This window comes from Mustela putorius, unplaced genomic scaffold (genome assembly GCF_011764305.1).
Source record: "Mustela putorius furo isolate JIRA1106 unplaced genomic scaffold, ASM1176430v1.1 tig00003834_pilon_pilon_pilon, whole genome shotgun sequence".
Taxonomy (NCBI): Eukaryota; Metazoa; Chordata; class Mammalia; order Carnivora; family Mustelidae; genus Mustela; species Mustela putorius.
The window spans coordinates 60,590,411-60,609,877 of record NW_025421987.1 but is presented as its reverse complement, the minus strand read 5'-3'; the positions used below and the strand labels follow the sequence as shown (position 1 = coordinate 60,609,877).

At 35.5% G+C, this 19,467-nt stretch overlaps 1 protein-coding gene across 5 annotated transcripts in view; it reads right to left on the bottom strand.

Annotated features, from left to right (window-relative positions):
• The window catches only part of LEKR1 (leucine, glutamate and lysine rich 1), a 186,693-nt gene that overhangs the window by 21,961 nt on the left and 145,265 nt on the right, over nt 1-19,467 (bottom strand). For all 5 annotated transcript variants that reach the window (XM_004755621.3, XM_045088553.1, XM_045088554.1 and 2 more), the window contains 2 exons: nt 14,182-14,275; nt 404-568 (listed from right to left, as the gene is read on the bottom strand). In XM_004755621.3, the coding sequence (XP_004755678.1) occupies nt 404-568; nt 14,182-14,275 (259 nt within the window). The remainder of the gene's footprint in view (nt 1-403; nt 569-14,181; nt 14,276-19,467) is intronic.

Below are 19,467 nucleotides of genomic sequence, written 5' to 3'. Positions count from 1 at the left end.
TGTCTCCGTAGGTTAAGCATCAGACTTCTGGCTCAGGTCATGATCCCAGGGTCCTGTGATCCAGCCCTTAGTGCACTGTGCTCCCCGCTCAGCGGGGAGTCTGCTTCTCCTCCTCCCACTCCCATTTGTGATCTTTCTCTCTCTCTCAAATAAATAAAATCTTTTTAAAAAGTTTTGTAGAAAAAATTCCATTAGTAGTTGTATTATATGCTTATAGGATTTATCTCAGCTATTCCTTCTGTAGACTATCCAAACCATTCTACCTATGTAGTTAAAACCAAGGCACAATGAACCTCAGGAATGCCCCTTGAGTTAAAAATACTGTACAATGTTCTCAGAAGGAAATAACCAACATCTATAGTTTCAAACCCATTAAATAATAATGAATATCATGATCACAGACCTTTGTTTGTAGTTCCTCTTGTTCTTTCTTATACTTTTGGATTATTTCTTGATGTTTTTCCTTTTCAATATCAAGTTCCAGTTTAGCTTCTTCCTTAAAAAGCAGAGCTTGCTCCTCAAATTCAACTAAGTGTCGGGCTCTTTCCTTGGCCAGCTCAGCTTCAATCTAGAAAACAGCATTTAACACACATATAAAGGCATTTGACCTTAAGATGAGTAAATCAAGCTTATTTTCAGACTCTAATTAAAAAAAGATTCTAATATTATTTTTTTTTAAAGATTTTATTTATTTATTTGACAGAGAGAGATCACAAGTAGGCAGAAAGGCAGGCAGAGAGAGAGAGAGAGAGGAGGAAGCAGGCTTCCTGCTGAGCAAAGAGCCCGATGTGGGACTCGATCCCAGGACCCTGAGATCATGACCTGAGCCGAAGGCAGCGGCTTAACCCACTGAGCCACCCAGGCGCCCCATCTAATATTAATTATTTAATGAATCTAATTTTTAAATTCTAATATTTAAAAATAATCTGACTCAGAACTTAGGCCAGAAAAATTGACTTTAGGTCAAATATTTCAAGATCCTCTAAGACCTTCTAAGGCCTATAAAATGAGTAGAGAAGTTAGGACCATATATTATGACAGTTTTCAGAAATATTAAAAGCTTAGTCTTCTGTATATTTGTATTATAAACTCAGTCCTTCCCAGAAACCCTATAAGAAAAAAAATTAAAAGATTTGGAGGACTTAGACTACATTCCACTGAAAGCTCAGTGGGGATACAAAGTACAAATGTTGATTTTTGAATGGCCTTCTCTTGATGGTGATCCCAGAAAGTTTGAGAGTCACAAATTATCATTTTAACATGATAGAGGCCAAAAGGAAGATTAAGGAAAACACAGTCAAGTTGGGGATGCCTTGTATTCATGTTGTACTTATACAGAACCGCAGCACTGGAAGGGGTATTAGAAATCCTCTGGTTCCATTTCTTAAGCTTCTGTGAATTGTGGAAAGAAAAGCAAGGGCTTTGGATTCAAACGAAGCTGAGTTTAAATCCTGGCTCTGAAACCTGGCTCTGCCACATTCTAACTATATAATCTTAAATTGTGACTGTAACCTCTCCTGGTAGAGTTATAACTCGTTCCCTTGGGAGTTGTTATGAGGATAAACGGGACAAAACATCTATATAAAGCTCTAGCATGAGCAGGGATTCAATAGTCAGTGGAGATGACTTCTGTGCTCTGACTCTTCAGTCTCTCCTACAGATAGACTGACTGCATCAAATGATTGTCCGCCCTATGCCTCAACACCACTAGAAACCATAACTCACTCCTTCCCAGCAAGCATTTCCATCTTCAGACAGTGCTAAGCGTTAGGCAGTTTTTCCTTTAGCTGAGCCAACATCTCTCTCCCTGTGGTTTTTAACCATTGCTTTTGGCTCTGCCTAGCAAGAGAGAACAAATCTCTGAGTACTGGAGTCATTCAGGCCTGGTCGTTCATCTAGTGAGATTAGAGCATCTCAGTGACAGGCTGATTCTAGATTTACATTGCGCCATGATTATAAATTCCTAGAGGGAGTAAATGCCAGATAACTGGCAAGAATAATTGTCAAACTTGACTTACTGTGATTCATACCACTACGAGAGGAAGAAAGAGGTCAACGTGAATTTCTCAGGGAAACACTGAAGCCAGGGTACCAGGAAACAGAAAATTTGCTAAGAAAGTTTACATAAAGTCCTTCAAATTAAATAAAATACAGATAAAAGACTAGCCCCAGTGTGGGGTCTGTCACATTTATTGTACCGTTATAGGACTAAGCATTTCCTCCAAGGCAAAACAATTGTGTTTGCACTCAGTGCAAGGAGTTATTTTGGCTCTTTCAAAATAAGTTTCTGGATTGTTTGAGAAAAAGGATACTAAGGATCATTTAGGAACATGATAGCATTGCTCAAATGTGTTTTTTCTCAAACTCCTAAAGGCAAGGGAAGCCTCAGGGGCACTCAGGAAAAAACAAAAAAACAAAAAACAGATGTTCTTCTAAATTGCAGGTACTTACATCTACCCAGCTTCTGCTAGCCATGGAGACAGGTGTCTCAAATAAACGGTCTGAACCAGAAACCTAGATACAATCCCTCCCCACCTGTTCCTTCCCCAGTCAAGACACAGTAGCCACATTCCATCTAGTTATTCAGGTCAGCAACTGGGGCATCATTTTTATCCTTTACCCTTAATCCAACACTAAGTTCTATTCACTTTGTCTCCAAAAGATGCCTTGAGTCCATTCATTTCTTCTCATTTCCATTCCTAACACTCTAGTTCTGGCCACCATCATCTCTCCACTGGCCTCCTTACCTCCATTCCTTCTCTCCAATTCATGATCCACCCAGCAGGGTGTTCTTTACAAAATGCAAATTGGATTATATTACTCCCTCTTAGTGGTTTCTCAGGGTGTTAGTATAAAATAAAAATTCCTATACATGATCTGCTCTTGGGTCACCACCAGCCCATGTGACACCTTTGTGTGAACTGACAAAGCGTCCCTTCCTTAGACGAACACAGCCTCATGCTGAGCACGGCACCTGGTGGGCAGAGCACTGGCCTGCATGACTGTGTTGGGCAAGCACACCGTCTACGGCAGCCCTGGACTTCTCCCACCTGACTTGCACTTTCCCCATGTGATTCAGACACAGTGCTCCAACCACACTGGAATAGATAAGAACATATGAAAGGAGGATATCAAATGTAAAACATTTAAAAAACTTGCAAAGTATAACTTAAACAGTTAATAGCCTACAAGATACCTTGACACTATTAAAAAACACAACTAATTAAAACATTTTTTGAGAAGCTGAAGAAAAATGTGAGCTGAGGTACTAAAATATCAAGCATTCCAAAAAAAATTCCTTGTGTGGCTAATTGGTAGAGCCAAATAGTTGTTTTAGGACAAAAAGACATCTTTCAGAATATGGACCAATTGCTTGAATTAAGAGAATAAGAATATATGCAGACTAGACGGGACAGGACGAACTATAAATTAGATGATGGAAAGACTTTAGAAGGACTCTTTAAAATGTTTTTTTTTTAGTTTATTATGGGGAGGAGGCTGTGTAGGAAATCAGAATCCCTAGAAGAAGATGAAACCTGAAAGTATTCAGGGAAGAAAAGGAAGTAGCTGATAGACCGAACGAGTCAAGTAGCAAATCAGGTAGCAAGTCCTTCTTGCCCCTAAATTATTCCTTGGAACCAACTACTATAGGTAAAGGGCGGCGGGGTGGCGTGGGGGGGGGGTGAAGAAATAGGAAGACGTGGAAGCCTGGGTGGCTCAGTTGATTAAGTGTCTGCCTTTGACTCAGGTCATGATCCCAGGGTCCTTGGATCTAGTCCAGTGTGGGGCTCCTTGCTCAGCAGGGAGTCGGCTTCTCCTTCTGCCAGCTGTTCCCCCTACTTGGGAGCAAATGTGCTCTTTCTCTCTCTTTGATAAATAGGTAAATAAAATCTTTTAAAAATTAGGAATAAAAGGAATAGAAGGAAGGTGGGAAATAAAAAGCATGTAGATAGAAAAGAGAAGAGTGATTTAGTATTACAGAGTTGATTTTTAATTTGGACAACCAGAGAAAGAGAAGCAAAGTAACAAGTTTCAGGTGGGATTTCTAAACATTTAAGGAAGTTGCAATGCATGCAAAGGGCCATCTGAATGTGTTGACACTGTAGCATAGAAAGGTGATACTACTGGTTCCTTCATAATGTGAACAGTTTGAACAAAATGATGAGCAAACAAACATAATGATTTTTTTAAATATTTTTTAGAAATAGTTTTATTTATTTATTTATTTATTAGAGATTATTTATTTGACAGAGAGCACAAGTAGGCAGAAAGAGACGGGGAAGCCAGGCTCCCTGCTGAGCAGAAAGCCCGATGCTGGACTTGATCCCGGGATCCTGGGACTATGACCTGAGCCAGAGGCAGAGGCTTAACCCACTGAGCCACCCAGGTGCCCCCATAATGATTTTTTTAAGCCAGTGTATTGTCATTGAGATGAATTCATGCCAAATTATTGTGTTTATATTTCTTATATATTGATACAAGCTCTTTAAAATATCTTAGATAGAGGCATTCCTGGGTGGCTCAGTTGACAAAGAGTCTAAGGTCATGGTCCTGGGGTCCTGGTATGGAGCTGGGCTCCCTGCTCAGCAGGGGGTCTGCTTCACCCTCTCCCTCTGCCCCTCCCCCTGCTCTCTCTCTCACTGGCTTGCTCTCTCAAAGAAATAAATAAAACCTTGAAAAAAAATACCTTAGATTAAAAAAAAACTTAGGTGGGAGAACTTATGTCTATGCAAAATAAATGAATGTGGTGATGGTGCTTATATAAAATATAAACCACTTCATATAGTAACTGATAGCAATTTTAATAATCATGGGGAAATTCTGATTTCTAAAACCAAAGCATGAATAGTATATGATCTTAGGAGTTAAACAAAGTAAAATAAATTGTTATCTCCGTACACATTTCATTTTTTGGTTTCTATTTATTTATTTATTTTGCTTTTTATTTACCTAGATTGCCCAATACCTCAAATCCCTCCTTGGTGAAGACTTACTGATGACTCTAGAAGACTCTGAGTATGTTGTTTTTAATTCCCTTTGTATTTGTGTTGAAATGCATAATTAGTATTTTATAACACCTGTGTCTTAAACTGATGTGCAAAATTCTTTCTTTGAATTATTTTCCAAGTCAGATATTTGTGATTGATTCTGCGATTATTTTCTGTCTATGGAGCCAAACACCATGTTGTAATATAATCACTCATTATTGACAATCCCTATAAGCAAGGGAGTTTCAGGAAGTAGTAATTAGGTCATTTGTTTATATTTGATGTATGTATATAATATTAAAAAATATATCTCCTAAAAAGAAATTATTTTGCTGTTTTCAAAAAGTTAAAAAAATGCTGGTTGAACACTAATTCTTCAGGTTATTTATGAATTAACTGATGAATAAATATATTGCAAAAGTAGATGATTATTCAAATACATAGATTTTGCAGTAAAAAAAATAATGCTAAGGAATCAGAATATATATTGAAGTCCTGCCAAGAACTGTGTAAACTCGGGATGAAAGGAGAGAATATTCACTTGCTACCAATACAGGCTGGGATGGCATGGTACAGAACACATTTTATATGTTAATCCATTTAATTCTTATAACATATAATAATAATAATTATATTATTATAATAATATTATTCCAGTGTGAATAATAATAATTATATTATTATGAAATAGTATAGATTATGAAATAGGTTCAGAGAGGTTAAGTACCTTCACCAAGATCACAGAGGTATTATGAGATGGAGGGGGTGTGCACACTTAGATGTTTCTGGTAGATCCCATGGCTCAGCATGTTTCATTTTTCCATGTAGCCTGACTCTCCACACATCTACATAGCATAGTCATTAAGGGCATAGACTTGGTATTTATCTAGTTTCAAAATATTTGGGGATCTTTCCAGATAACCTTTTGTTAATAAATTGTTTCAATTTCACTGTGGTCAGAAAAAAATATTTTATATGTCTTGAATACTTTTAAATTTGTTGAGAGTAATTTATGCTGTAGAATATGATCTATTTTAGTAAATGTCCCATGTGTACTTGAGAAGAATGTTTATTCTGCTGTTAAATGGAGCATTTTATAAATATCAATTAGGTCATGTTAGTTAATAGTGTTGGTCAATGCATTCCTTAAAAATAAGTTGTTTTAAAAAACTATTATATTATTTTCCATAGAATATATCTCTACTAATTTTCCAGGTATTTTTCTATCAGTTATTATTGAAAAAGGCCTATTACTGACATCTTTTACTCTAATTATAGATTTGTCTATTTCTTCTTGCTGTTCTATCAATTTTTGCTTTATTTTAAAACCCTGTTACTAGGTGAATAAACATTTAGGGTTATTATGTCTTCTTGGTGGACTAATCCCTTAAACATTATGAACTTATGTTCATTATCCTTGCTAATATTCTAAATATTCTCTCATTTATTCTTCTCGTACCCACTTAAGCCCCCATGTTGCATCACCACTTCCTCATATCAGGGAGATCATATGATAGTTGTCTTTCTCCGCTTGACTTATTTCACTAAGCATGATACGCTCTAGTTCCATCCATGTTGTCGCAAATGGCAAGATTTCATTTCTTTTGATGGCTGCATAGTATTCCATTGTGTATATATATACCACATCTTCTTGATCCATTCATCTGTTGATGGACATCTAGGTTCTTTCCATAGTTTGGCTATTGTGGACATTGCTGCTATAAACATTCGAGTACACGTGCCCCTTTGGGTCACTATGTTTGTATCTTTAGGGTAAATACCCAATAGTGCAATTGCTGGGTCATAGGGCAGTTCTATTTTCAGCATTTTGAGGAATCTCCATGCTGTTTTCCAGAGAGGTTGCACCAGCTTGCATTCCCACCAACAGTGTAGGAGGGTTCCCCTTTCTCCGCATCCTCGCCAGCATCTGTCATTTCCTGACTTGTTGATTTTAGCCATCCTGACTGGTGTGAGGTGATATCGCATTGTGGTTTTGATTTGTATTTCCCTGATGCCAAGTGATATGGAGCACTTTTTCATGTGTCTGTTGGTCATCTGGATGTCTTCTTTGCAGAAATGTCTGTTCATGTCCTCTGCCCATTTCTTGATTGGATTATTTGTTCTTTGGGTGTTGAGTTTGCTAAGTTCTTTATAGATTCTGGACACTAGTCCTTTATCTGATATGTCGTTTGCAAATGTCTTCTCCCATTCTGTCAGTTGTCTTTTGATTTTGTTAACTGTTTCCTTTGCTGTGCAAAAGCTTTTGATCTTGATGAAATCCCAATAGTTCATTTTTGCCCTTGCTTCCCTTGCCTTTGGCGTTGTTCCTAGGAAGATGTTGCTGTGGCTGAGGTCGAAGAGGTTGCTGCCTGTGTTCTCCTCAAGGATTTTGATGGATTCCTTTCGCACATTGAGGTCCTTCATCCATTTTGAGTCTATTTTTGTGTGTGGTATAAGGAAATGGTCCAATTTCATTTTTCTGCATGTGGCTGTCCAATTTTCCCAGCACCATTTATTGAAGAGGCTGTCTTTTTTCCATTGGACATTCTTTCCTGCTTTGTCGAAGATGAGTTGACCATAGAGTTGAGAGTCTATTTCTGGGCTCTCTATTCTGTTCCATTGATCTATGGGTCTGTTTTTGTGCCAGTACCATGCTGTCTTGATGATGACAGCTTTGTAATAGAGCTTGAAGTCTGGAATTGTGATGCCACCAACGTTGGCTTTCTTTTTCAATATCCCTTTAGCTATTCGAGGTCTTTTCTGGTTCCATATAAATTTTAGAATTATTTGTTCCATTTCTTTGAAAAAGATGGATGGTACTTTGATAGGAATTGCATTAAATGTGTAGATTGCTTTAGGTAGCATAGACATTTTTTTTTTTAATTGGGAGGGAGACAAACCATAAGTGACTCTTAATCTCACAAAACAAACTGAGGGTTGCTGGGGGGAGGGGGTCTGGGAGAAAGGGGTGGTATTATGGACATTGGGGAGGGTATGTGTTTTGGTGAGTGCTGTGAAGTGTGTAAACCTGGTGATTCACAGACCTGTACCCCTGGGGATAAAAATATATGTTTATAAAAAATAAAAAATTATATTAAAAAAAATAAATAAATATTCTCTTATCTTTGAAATCTACTTTTCTTTTTAAAAAAGTATTTATTCATTTATTTGAGAGAGAGAGAGAGAGAGAGAACATGCTGGGGGGAGGGTCAGAGGGAAAGAGTGACTGAGAATCCTTCAGCAGACTGTGCTGAGCAGAGCCTGACTCGATCCCAGGACCCTGAGATCATGACCTGAGCAGAAATCAAGAGTCAGCTGCCCAACCAACTAAGCCACCAAGGCACTCCAAAATTTACTTTTCTAATAGTAACTAGTTCCTCTTTCTTTTGTTTGTGTTAGCATATACTTGGTCTTATACATCCTTTATTTTTAATCTATTTGTTAAAATATTTATTTTAAAGTGTATTTTTTTTTTTGTAGGCAACATATAGTAGAATCTTGCATTTTTAACCAACATGACAATCTCTGTCATTTAATGGGGATATTTAGGCCAGGGCCTGACAAACTGTGGCCACAGACAAAATGCAGCCACACCCATTCATTTGCTTATTATTGTCTATGGCTGCCTTTAAACCACAATGGGCAGAGTTGAATGCTTGCAACAAAGACTCAATATCCCCACAAAGCAAAAATATTTACTTTGCGGTCCTCTACAGAAAAAGTATGCTGACCCCTGGTTTAGGATTTACATTTAATTTATTGATATGATTAGCTTTAAATCTATCTTGCTATATGTTTTCTATTTGGCCCATCTCATCTTTTTGCTCTTCCTCTTTTTGTCTTCTTCTGAATTTTTTTTTAATCCAATTTTATTTCCTTTGCTGGTTTGATAGCTATGATTCTTTTTCTATTTTTGTGGTTGCTTTAGAATTTATAGACTACATCTTTAACTTAATGCAGTCTGTGTTAGATCACCCAGGTGACAGATTTAACATTCCAAAAGAAAAGTCTGGTGTACTTGAAGACATACAGTTGAAACAATCCAAATGAAACAAAAATAGAAGACTTAAACAAGAACATCAGTGAGCTATGAGACAAATGCAAGCAGACTAATATATGCATAATTGGAATTCCCAAAGGACAGGAGAGAGAAGAAAGGACCGAAAAAATATTTGAAGAAATAATAGCAGAATAAAATTAAGAGTTAATGAAAACTATAAAGCAAACATTCAAGAAGCTCAGCAAAACCTCAAACACAGCAAGGAATATTCTAATCTAATTGCTCAAAAATAGTGATAGAAAGAAATCTTAAAAGCAACCAAAAAATAATAGACATTATATAGAGAGGAACAAAGATAAGGATGACAGCAGATTTTTCATCAAAGACAGGGTAAGGTCTAAGGATAAATATTTTTTCTGTCCTTTCTTCTCTTTCCTGTCCTTTGGGAATTCCAATTATGCATATATTAGTCCACTTGCATTTGTCTCATAGCTCACTGATGTTCTTGTTTAAGTCTTCTATTTTTGTTTCATTTGGATTGTTTCAATTGTGTGTCTTCAAGTTCACCAGACTTTTCTTTTGGAATGTTGAATCTGTCATTAATCCTATCCAGTGTGCTTTTTATCTTAGATATTGTACTTTTCATCTCTAGGAGTTCACTTTAGATCTTTTTAATGTCTTTTATATCTCTACTTAACAAGGTCACTTTTTCCTCTAGTTTTTGGGCAAATGGAATATAGTTATTGCAAGTGTTTTAAGGTCCTTGTCTGCTAATTCTAATATCTGTGCCTTTCTGAATCAGTTTTTATTCATTGATTTTTATCTCATTCTGAGCCATATTTTCCCTTTCCTTTTGGATGGCAATGTTTTATTGAATGCAAGGCATTGTAAATTTTACCTTGTTAGATGCTGGATATTTTTGTATTCCTATGAGTATTACTGAACTCTGTTCTGGGATGCATTTGAATTGGCTTGATTTTTATACATCTCCCTTTTAACATTTATTAGGCAGAATCAGCTCAGCATTTAGTCTAGGGCTAATTTTTTCCTACTACTGATGCAAGGCCCTTCTGACAAGTTTACCCAGTGCACTGTGAATTATAGGTCTTCCAGTCTGGCCTTGTGTAAGCATTTGGTACTCCTCCCTAGTCTTTTCAGAAAGGTCTTTCTCTGCCTTTGGGAGTTTCCCCACACATATGCACTAACCACACATATACTTAATATGTATATTAATACTTAACTCTTTGTAGCTCTTCTGTGTGCAGCTAGCTCTTCCCAGAGAACACCATCTTGTGAACTGTAGCTATCTTGATCTCTCTGGTTTCCTTAACTCAAAGAACCTGACAGACCTCCTAGATTCACACTTCCTGCACTGTGGCCTTAAATTTATTTCAAGGAACTACATTTGGGCAATCACGGAGCTCACCTCATTTGTTCCTATCTGTAAGAATAATTGTCCTTTGTGGTCTGATACTGAGTATCTTGAAACCATTGTTTTCGATCTTTTCTCCAGTGGTTTAGTTAGTGAGGGAGAGTAAATCTGGCTCTTATTAGTCAATCTAGGCCAAATGAGTAAGTTTTGGGTTTTGTAGTTAGTTCTTCTTTTTTTTTTCTAGGTTTGTATCAGTTGTTATTTCCTGGCTAAATAACGTTGGCAACTTACCTAACTCCTCTGAGCCTTATTTTTTCCCATGTGCAAATGGCAATAATAATTTTATAATAATTAAAATTACATTTATGGAAAGCATTAAGCACAAATCCTGGCATATAATAAACACTCTAATAATGGAGACTATTCTTATTATCTTGATTAAGGGTTTAAATCAGATGATATTTGCAGGCTATTCTAGATCTATAATTCTGTGATTTTATTAGCTCAATTTTGAAAATTACATCATAATTTTATAAATTAAAAGGTGCTCTCATTATTCTTTTTGGCCATTCAATTATACATAAGTGAAAATTGATTATTTTATGACAGGTTCATCCCTGTCAAATTCTGTTATTTTACAACTTGTCCTTTTAAATTCCATTAATAGTATACTTAAACATATTAGGAATTATTCAGCCATTTGGTTCTTCTATTTTGAAGAAGAATTTGAGATTTTGTTTGCTTCTCTTTGGTTCTGGATTTGACTTTTTGACTTTTTCACTATTAATCCAATTCCTCAGGCAGCAAGTAAGGTTCTCTTTGTTTGAACTATTGGTTTTTAAAAGCTCTATGTGCTACTTAAAATGAAGTCAATAGTAGTACAATTCTAAGATGTTCCTAAATGGGATGATATCTTAATAATAATCTAACAAAATATTTTGTTAGAATTTGTTTATTATACTACAAAATAATAGTCAACACACGACTACCACTTAATGTCATCAGTCTGGTTATAGAAAATTTTTTTAATTATAAAAATTTTAACTGAAAAGTAACAACACTGTGTATTTGGGACCAATTTTAAATGTTCAGTATGCACATTAATTCATTTTTTTCCACATCAAAGGAATACTTGAAATAAATAAAAATCTATGACAATTAGTAAATATACAGTTTATTTTTAAATGTGCCATCCTTGTTGCATAGCAACTATTGATTCTATTATGTGCTTTTTATATACTCTAAAATAATTAAGTACAGGCACAAATTGCTATCTACTTTTTTTGAATGTTAAAAGCATTTAAGCTATGAAGTTTATTCTAATATGTGTATTATATATTTGTAAAGGGAACATTTCATTCCTACATAAAGGCACAGTGACCCAAGAAAGAGATAACAATGTCATATTAGTGATTTTCCTTTCTCATGAGAGGACTTTAAGGGAACTTTTTATTCATAGTCTCAATAATGAGCACAGCCAAGACATAATTATCATTCCTTGGCTTTACTGGTCTGGATCTTGATTTACTGCTAAGCTAAATGATAAGATTTATTAACAAGTTATATCCTCTCAACAAAATGAAATGCCCATTTATATCATAGAAAATTATACATGCTAAAATACATTTATGATATAATTAATTTATTAGAATGATATCACGGTCTTAGCAAGAACTTAGAAAATTTTACACAGGTTTATTTTCATCATCAGATTAATAGCATGAAGCAAGACTACAATGCTTCTATATGATCAAATGCTACATTAACTTGGTCCACTTGCTATGTTAGCACCTCACAGACAGGATACAGTAAGCAGCAGTAATAGGGAAGATTCTAAATGCAAAGCCTTCTCTAGTAGATTGTATCTCAAAGTCCTTCACGGGGTGTGACCATGAAGATAAGATAATACCAGTCTAAGCGAAGCTCAGATATTTGAACGGAAGGGAAGAATCTGTGAATCTCTATTCACATTAATTCCATTATTGAAATTTTTGCATCAAAAATGAGGTATTTACAGTATCTCTTCATACATACTTCCAAATTGCTCTCCAAAGAGTTGCTGTAACTTCCAGCCCTTTAAAGACTGAGTGTGAAAGATTATCTCACAAAACCTTACCACAATGCCAAAACTACTCTATTAACTGGACTGATTTTTTAAAAATCTCATTGTTTTAATTTGCACTTTTTTGGATTGCTGGTTAGGTTAGTCATCTTTTTTGTATTTTCAAACATGGATTGGTAAGGATGGAGGAAGTAAGTAAGAATGGGCTAGTCAATTGAATACCCCAAAGCTAATAAAAATGAGAAAGAATTAAAGAAATGTAGGCTTTAGAGAAGAAGGAAAAGAAAAAGTCCATACTTCAAAATAAAACAAAATAAGAATGAGCCATTTAGAGCAACTTTAGTCTATACTCTCAACTTTTGATTGTTGCCTCTATGGAACTGTTATTATAGTGTTCATTTCTCTTTTAGCCCGAGTGTGCTATCCCTGAGGGACAAGGAAAGAGGAATTGATTTATAGAAGACCAATAATGCCTGAGTATGGTCAGATGAGTAAAGAATGGAAATGAAAGTGAAAAATTTAGAACTGACCTGAGCCAGCAGCAATATCTAAAAAGTGTTTCAATTGGGTGGGTGGTAGGGTGGAAGAGTCCAGGTAGAGATATTAGCTGATGTGGCCACTCATGTTGCTTGAGGTTACAAGTTATGGGGTCTAGTCATCATAGAGAAGAATCTGATAATAAGCAAACAGGTTGTCAGGACTTTAGTCAAGCAATCTGAATTTCAGTAGCCAGCTCTACCTCTAGATGCAAATTTACAATGTTATCAGAAAACCAAGGATGAAGACTAGTGCTAGGGCAGGCATTAGCTGGGCAAGAGAAAGAGTTGGAAAGGCTTCAGGGCATTCTTCAGGATAAGATCCTGGGATCATCAAGGAGTACCAGAAGTTTATGACAGGGAGATGATGGCAGTAGCCTTAATTACTAGACCTGTACAAGGCCTGAGAAGGTAGGGACCAATAATTTTTAGAATATTATTTGTATCCTTTAAAATTATACAAGTATTACATATTTATCATTGAAGCTTTGAAAAATTTAGGAAAATCCAAAGATAGAAATTAATGCATTTTTCAGCATGGGGAGAGAAAATACTTTCTTTGTAAATAGTGAGCTAAATACTTATTCATTTTGCTTTGCCAAAAGTTCATAACTGAGTAATTTTGTCATTTTCCATTCTCTTTAGTATCTTCCTTTTAGGCAGAGAAATTTTGAGAATAAATTAATATTCCCCTGCTTCTAAGGATGTAGTCAAATGCAGATTCTGTCCCTTTACAGGAAAAAGTTAAATACTTAAAAATAAAAAAGCACACTTTTACATGAGTACTAAGGGCTATCCTGATTTTACAAGGTTTTAAATTCTGTTCTTACCTTTTCATTTCCCATTATGTTGTCTAATATTTTGGAAAAGACATACACTATAAGCATGTTTGGTCTAAGAAATTCCAGAAGGAATCAAAATGTGCATAGAAGCCAAGATATCTGGGATAGCATTCTGGCAACAGAATTTTTTTTTTTTCAAAAGATTGCATTTATTTATTTGATAGAGAGAGATTAAGCAAAGGGAGAGCAGCAGGCAGAGGGAGAGGGAGAAGGAGACTCCCCACTGAGCAGGGAGCCTGATGTGGAGCTTGATCCCAGGACCCTGAGATCATGACCTGAGCTGAAGGCAGACAATTAACTGAACCACCCAGGTGCTCCAAACAGACAGAATTTTTAAAAAGCAAAATAGACACATGCAGATGAAAGTGACATTATCATTACCTTCTCTCTCCAGTTATCATCATTCAGCAGCTTCTGTCTAAGGGTTTCCTGCAGCTGTTCAATGCTTTTCTGATGTGAAATCAGCATTAGTTCCCTGAAAACCATAAACCCAACAAATGAGTCAAGACCCTGACACTCTTCCTAAATTGCAGTTCCTTGCTCAGAGAATAGTATTTCACAACTTAATCTGTTTTTTCTCTTTAGCAATATATATACTACCACTAGATACTACTTTACCGTTAACAGCAATTTACAAACACTACAAACAAGGTAAGTATTTTTCCAGCCTTAATTTTTGTTTAATAAGTTATGTTATTACTTTTGCATGAAATAGTAACAACATATGTAGAGTCACAAATATCATAAAACATTGCACATTATGGTTCCAAAGTTTAATGTCTAAATTCTAACACTAGACAATATTTTATTTCCTAAAGAAAAGGAAAATATGTTTGGATATGCCATAAAATCAACACATTTGTGGTTCTCTCTAGATTTATTTTTCTTTTACTTATACTGATAGAAACAAACCAAATTAAGTAGAAATTCATGTCTGAGGTATGGTATAGTTCAAAACATATTGGAAAATTGAAAAGAAAACACAAAGAACATTTTAATATTTTAACCCACATAAATGGATCTTGAAGTTTAGTTTGTAATCCTCTGGGTGGGGTAAGTGCAGAAGATTCATAAGAGCTTTTCACAGAGGCACTGAAATTAAGCTTTTGAATATCACAAGTAGTGGCAAAAGCACACTTGTTAATAGGACTCTCCCTCTTCCATAATCACCACATCCCTCCTTAGTTTCGATGTAGGTGATTCTTCTCCACTGCTTATTCCTAATTCTTATCTGTTTTCTATCACCACCCTGTTCCTTGTAGCTCTGACTCCTTTCTCAAAATTGTGACTTTCAGTTGTAACTGCCTGTTGGACATCTCCACCTTAATGAACCATTAATACCAGATCCATTAAAAAACAAGTTTACTATCATCTGCAATCTTGCTTTTCCTTTTGACTTCTAAAAATCTTTAAGAGTCAAATCTTTGGTTTGAAATCCCTGAGTTTTCTCTCTCTCTTCTCCTTGTTCTACCACATCCATTCAATACCAAATTCTGTATTTTACTTCCTGAGTGGACCCCAAACTATTCCTTCTCTTCCTTTCCCACTACCAACAGCCTTGTTAAGGCTCTTGACTTTTTCTCCCACCTATATTATTATTATGGACTCTCAATCTCTCTCTTAATTTCTCTTCTACTCTCACTCTTTTAATATTATTAAACTTTTTTCTAATAAAATAATAAAAATTAAACAATAAATATTTTATAAATAAAACAATATATTATAAATATAAATTATTATAAATAATAATATATTATAAATAAAATAATAAAAATAATGCTGACATTTCTAGGCTAGAAAATTTTAAGGACACAAGCATAAGAAGACATGTTGGACTTGGTAACTAGGATTATGAATATCATTTGAGGGAAACTGATTTAAAAAATTTAAAACTCCCCAGACTTCTCTTTCCAGAAGTGTGTTGGACTAGGTTCTTTGACAACTTTTGTACTGAAAATTAGTAAACATTTTTTTAACTTATAAAAAAATCTTAGAATTCATCAGTGAGCTGGACAAAAAGTGGGAAGGATGCAGAGAACAAAACCCAAATGAAAGAACAGAAGGATATGAGTGGGAAACTATTGAAATTTAAATAAGGTCTATAGTATAGTTAATTGTATTATACCAATGTTAATTTCTTAGTTTTTACAGATGTGTCATTGTTATTAAAAGTGGACCAAAGAGAAACAAACACTCTCTCTATACCGTCTTTGTAACTTTTCTGTAATTATTTCAAACTAAATCTTTAAAAAAGTGAAGTAAAAGGAAGAACCCCCAACAATAGGTGGAGCATTGAAACCAATTCTCAACTTGAAGGTACCTTCCAAAATTGATGAACTTGAGCTTTAAATTTCATGAAGGGCTCAGGAGAGAAAAGGTCTAAGTGGAAACTCACCTGCATGAAGCTGCATCTCAAAGAGCTGCACATGCAGTATATGTGTGAAATTCACACCTAGTATGTGTAAAATTCAAATAACATCTCTCAAGGTACAAAAGAAAATTACTGGTTTTGAATTGTGGTGCTAGATACAGGGAAAAATATAAATTTCTCACAGGAATCTGTAAACACAAACTAACCCTAATTCAGGTTTTTTTTTTTTTTTTTTAAAGATTTTATTATTTATTTATTTATTTGACAGAGAGAAATCACAAGTAGATGGAGAGGCAGGCAGAGAGAGAGAGAGGGAAGCAGGCTCCCTGCTGAGCAGAGAGCCCGATGCGGGCCTCGATCCCAGGACCCTGAGATCATGACCTGAGCCGAAGGCAGCGGCTTAACCCACTGAGCCACCCAGGCGCCCCCCTAATTCAGGTTTTTATCGTGAATTCATACAACAGTTCAAAGGTGGTTCAAAAAGCTTCATGTTGAAAATATATCTTAAAGTAGTAATAGGTTAACTTTATCTCCAGATGTCTGGTAGGAAAAAATACCAATATTTTAGGGAGCAACCTATCTTCATCCTGGGACTCAAAGGTTTTCTACAGATAAAAAGTCAAGACCTATGAGATCCTGATTTTTTAAAAAAAATCACAAAACTAGAAAAGAAAAAAAAAGCCAGTAAGAGAGAGAATAAGCAGACACAAATGAAAACATAATTAAACTCATACTTTCTAAAGTGTTGAGTTTTAAGATATAGAATATAAAATCAGGATGTTCAATGAAATAAAAGTTATTTAAATAACTAATGAAATATGAAAAGGAATCAAATCAAACTTGCAAAAATTAAAAATATAATAATCAAAATGAAAAACAGTGGGTGGTCCTGTAGCAAATTATTCACAGCTAAAGAATGAAGCAATAAACTAAAAGGGAGATTTAAAGAAACTATACAGACTGAAGTACAGGAAGTGAAAAATATGGAAAATATAAAAGTGAAGTTGATATATGGAGGACAGAGGGAAAAGATCTAATATATATCTATGCACTATTTCCGAAGGAGAGGAGAGAAAAGAAAGAGGAAACAATATTTGAGGGGACTATTCCAGATTGATGAAAAACACTAACTCACAAATCTATGAAGCCAAATGGATTCCAAGCAAGATAAATAAAAATAAATCTCCCATCTGGGCATCTGATAGTGAACATGAGGAACATCAAAGTTAAAGAGATCTTGAAAGAAGCTGGAGAGAAAAAATCCAATATCTTCAAAGGAACCCAAACATATTGAAAGCTTATTCTCCAACACAAAGGAAGTCAGAAAGCAAAATATTATGTTCAAAATTTTATGTGAAAATAACCACCAACTAAAGTTGGGTACCCAGCAAAACTTTCTTTCAAAATGAGACTGAAATAAAATATGCGTGGATAAACAAAATCAGAGTGTTTACTACCAGCTAAAAGACTTTTACTAAAGACCCTTTTAAAGACTATGCTTTATAGGAGGGGTAAGATTTAGAAGGAAGGTCAAGCATGCAAGAAGAAATGTGAGCAAAGAAACTGGCAAACACAAATGCAGGGAAGACTTCTTGAGCATGTGATCAAGAGAGTTGTACAAGGCGCAACCTCAGAAGGGGATCCTGTGCTTCAGAATTAATGCATTATGGTCACCAACAAGAAATTCTTAATAATTTTATCTTTAAATTTGTGTTTTATGTGAGGTCTGATGGAAAAATTGAGCATGAACCAAGGGTTTGGCTTAGAGTCTTGGTTCACATACAGTCCTACCTCCTATCACCTCCCTGCCTTTCTAGGATGGTTCTCTAGCCCCTGTTTCTCAGCCTTGCCCACCATTTGCTTTGGGTGTGGGCTCAGGTGTAGGTACCTGCATGGGGAGGGTGAGGGTTGGGCATGTGTACTCCCCCTGCTCTGAATCATGGGGAAAAATACTGGGTGCTTGTGAAAGCCTGTATCCACTCCACGATTCCCCCATGCCCAAGGGAGCACAACATTCAATAGTAATCAAGAAAATACCAGGGGCACATGGGTGGCTCAGTTGGTTAGGCAACTGCCTTCGTTTCAGGTCATGATCCTGGAGTCCTGGGATTAAGCCCCACATCAGGCTCCCTGCTCAGTAGAGTCTGCTTCTACCTATGACCTTCTCCCCTCTCATGCTCTCTCTCACACTCTCTCTCTCAAGTAAATAGATAAAAATCTTAAAAAAAAAAAAAGAAAAGAAAAGAAAATACCATGTCAGGTTGAAGGAGGTACTGTGAAGGCAGAGAAACAAAGAGGTCCACATTTTCAGTTTGTACTGGGCCCTGAAAATTATGCAACCAGACCTGGATGCAGGTAATTATAAACAAATATCTGAATAAAATATAGTGTTGAGCTCAAGTATTCTTTGGTCCTGGCATGATTCAAGGAGACTGTGAGATATTAATCTTAGACTTCACTAAGTATGCTTAGTAAAAATTTCTAAAGTAACCATTAAAAAAATACAAATAGAATAACCATTAGAGGAAAAAGTGCAAAGAAAATAAACAAAACTCCAACAATTCCGTTCCACCCCAAAACCCAAAAGTTAGAAACAGTGCAGAAAAAAAGAAAAAATATAATGCTTAAGGTAGCAATCACAATGATGGTAAATAAATTAAACTCATAAGTTAAAATAGAGAAATAGTCTTGGCAAAAAAAAAGACACTGAGCATATAGAACATGTATGTTCTTTATAAGATGCATTCCTAAAACATAAGGGCATGGAAAGATTTCCTTTTTCTTTTTTTGGAAAAGATGTAACATTATGTAAAAGATGTAAAGGATGTAAAAGGTGAAATATTAAAGAAAGAGAAGCATGCAACTATATTAATATTAGACAAAGTAAACTTAAAGACAAAAATCATTATTTTGGACTTACAGTGACAACAGGTTAATTCACCATAAGTAGTCTAAATTTGTATGCACCTGTTAAAATTGCCTCCAAATATATAAAGCAAAACTTCATAGAACTGTAAGGAGAAACTGTAAAATCCATACTACAGTTAGATTTCAACACAGTTCCCTCAATTATGTAAGTCAGTCTCTGGGATCACCACATAAGGCCATGGAAATGTATACTGCACAACTCCAGCCTAATGTGAGAGGTCCTCCTGTAATGTGCAATGCAGCAACCCAAGGTCAAACAGACAAATAATTCAGAATATAGAGGATTTTAGCAATGCAGATAAGACTGATTTAAGGCTCCTATATAGAACCCTGTGCCAGATTAGTAGGAAAACACACAATCATTTTCC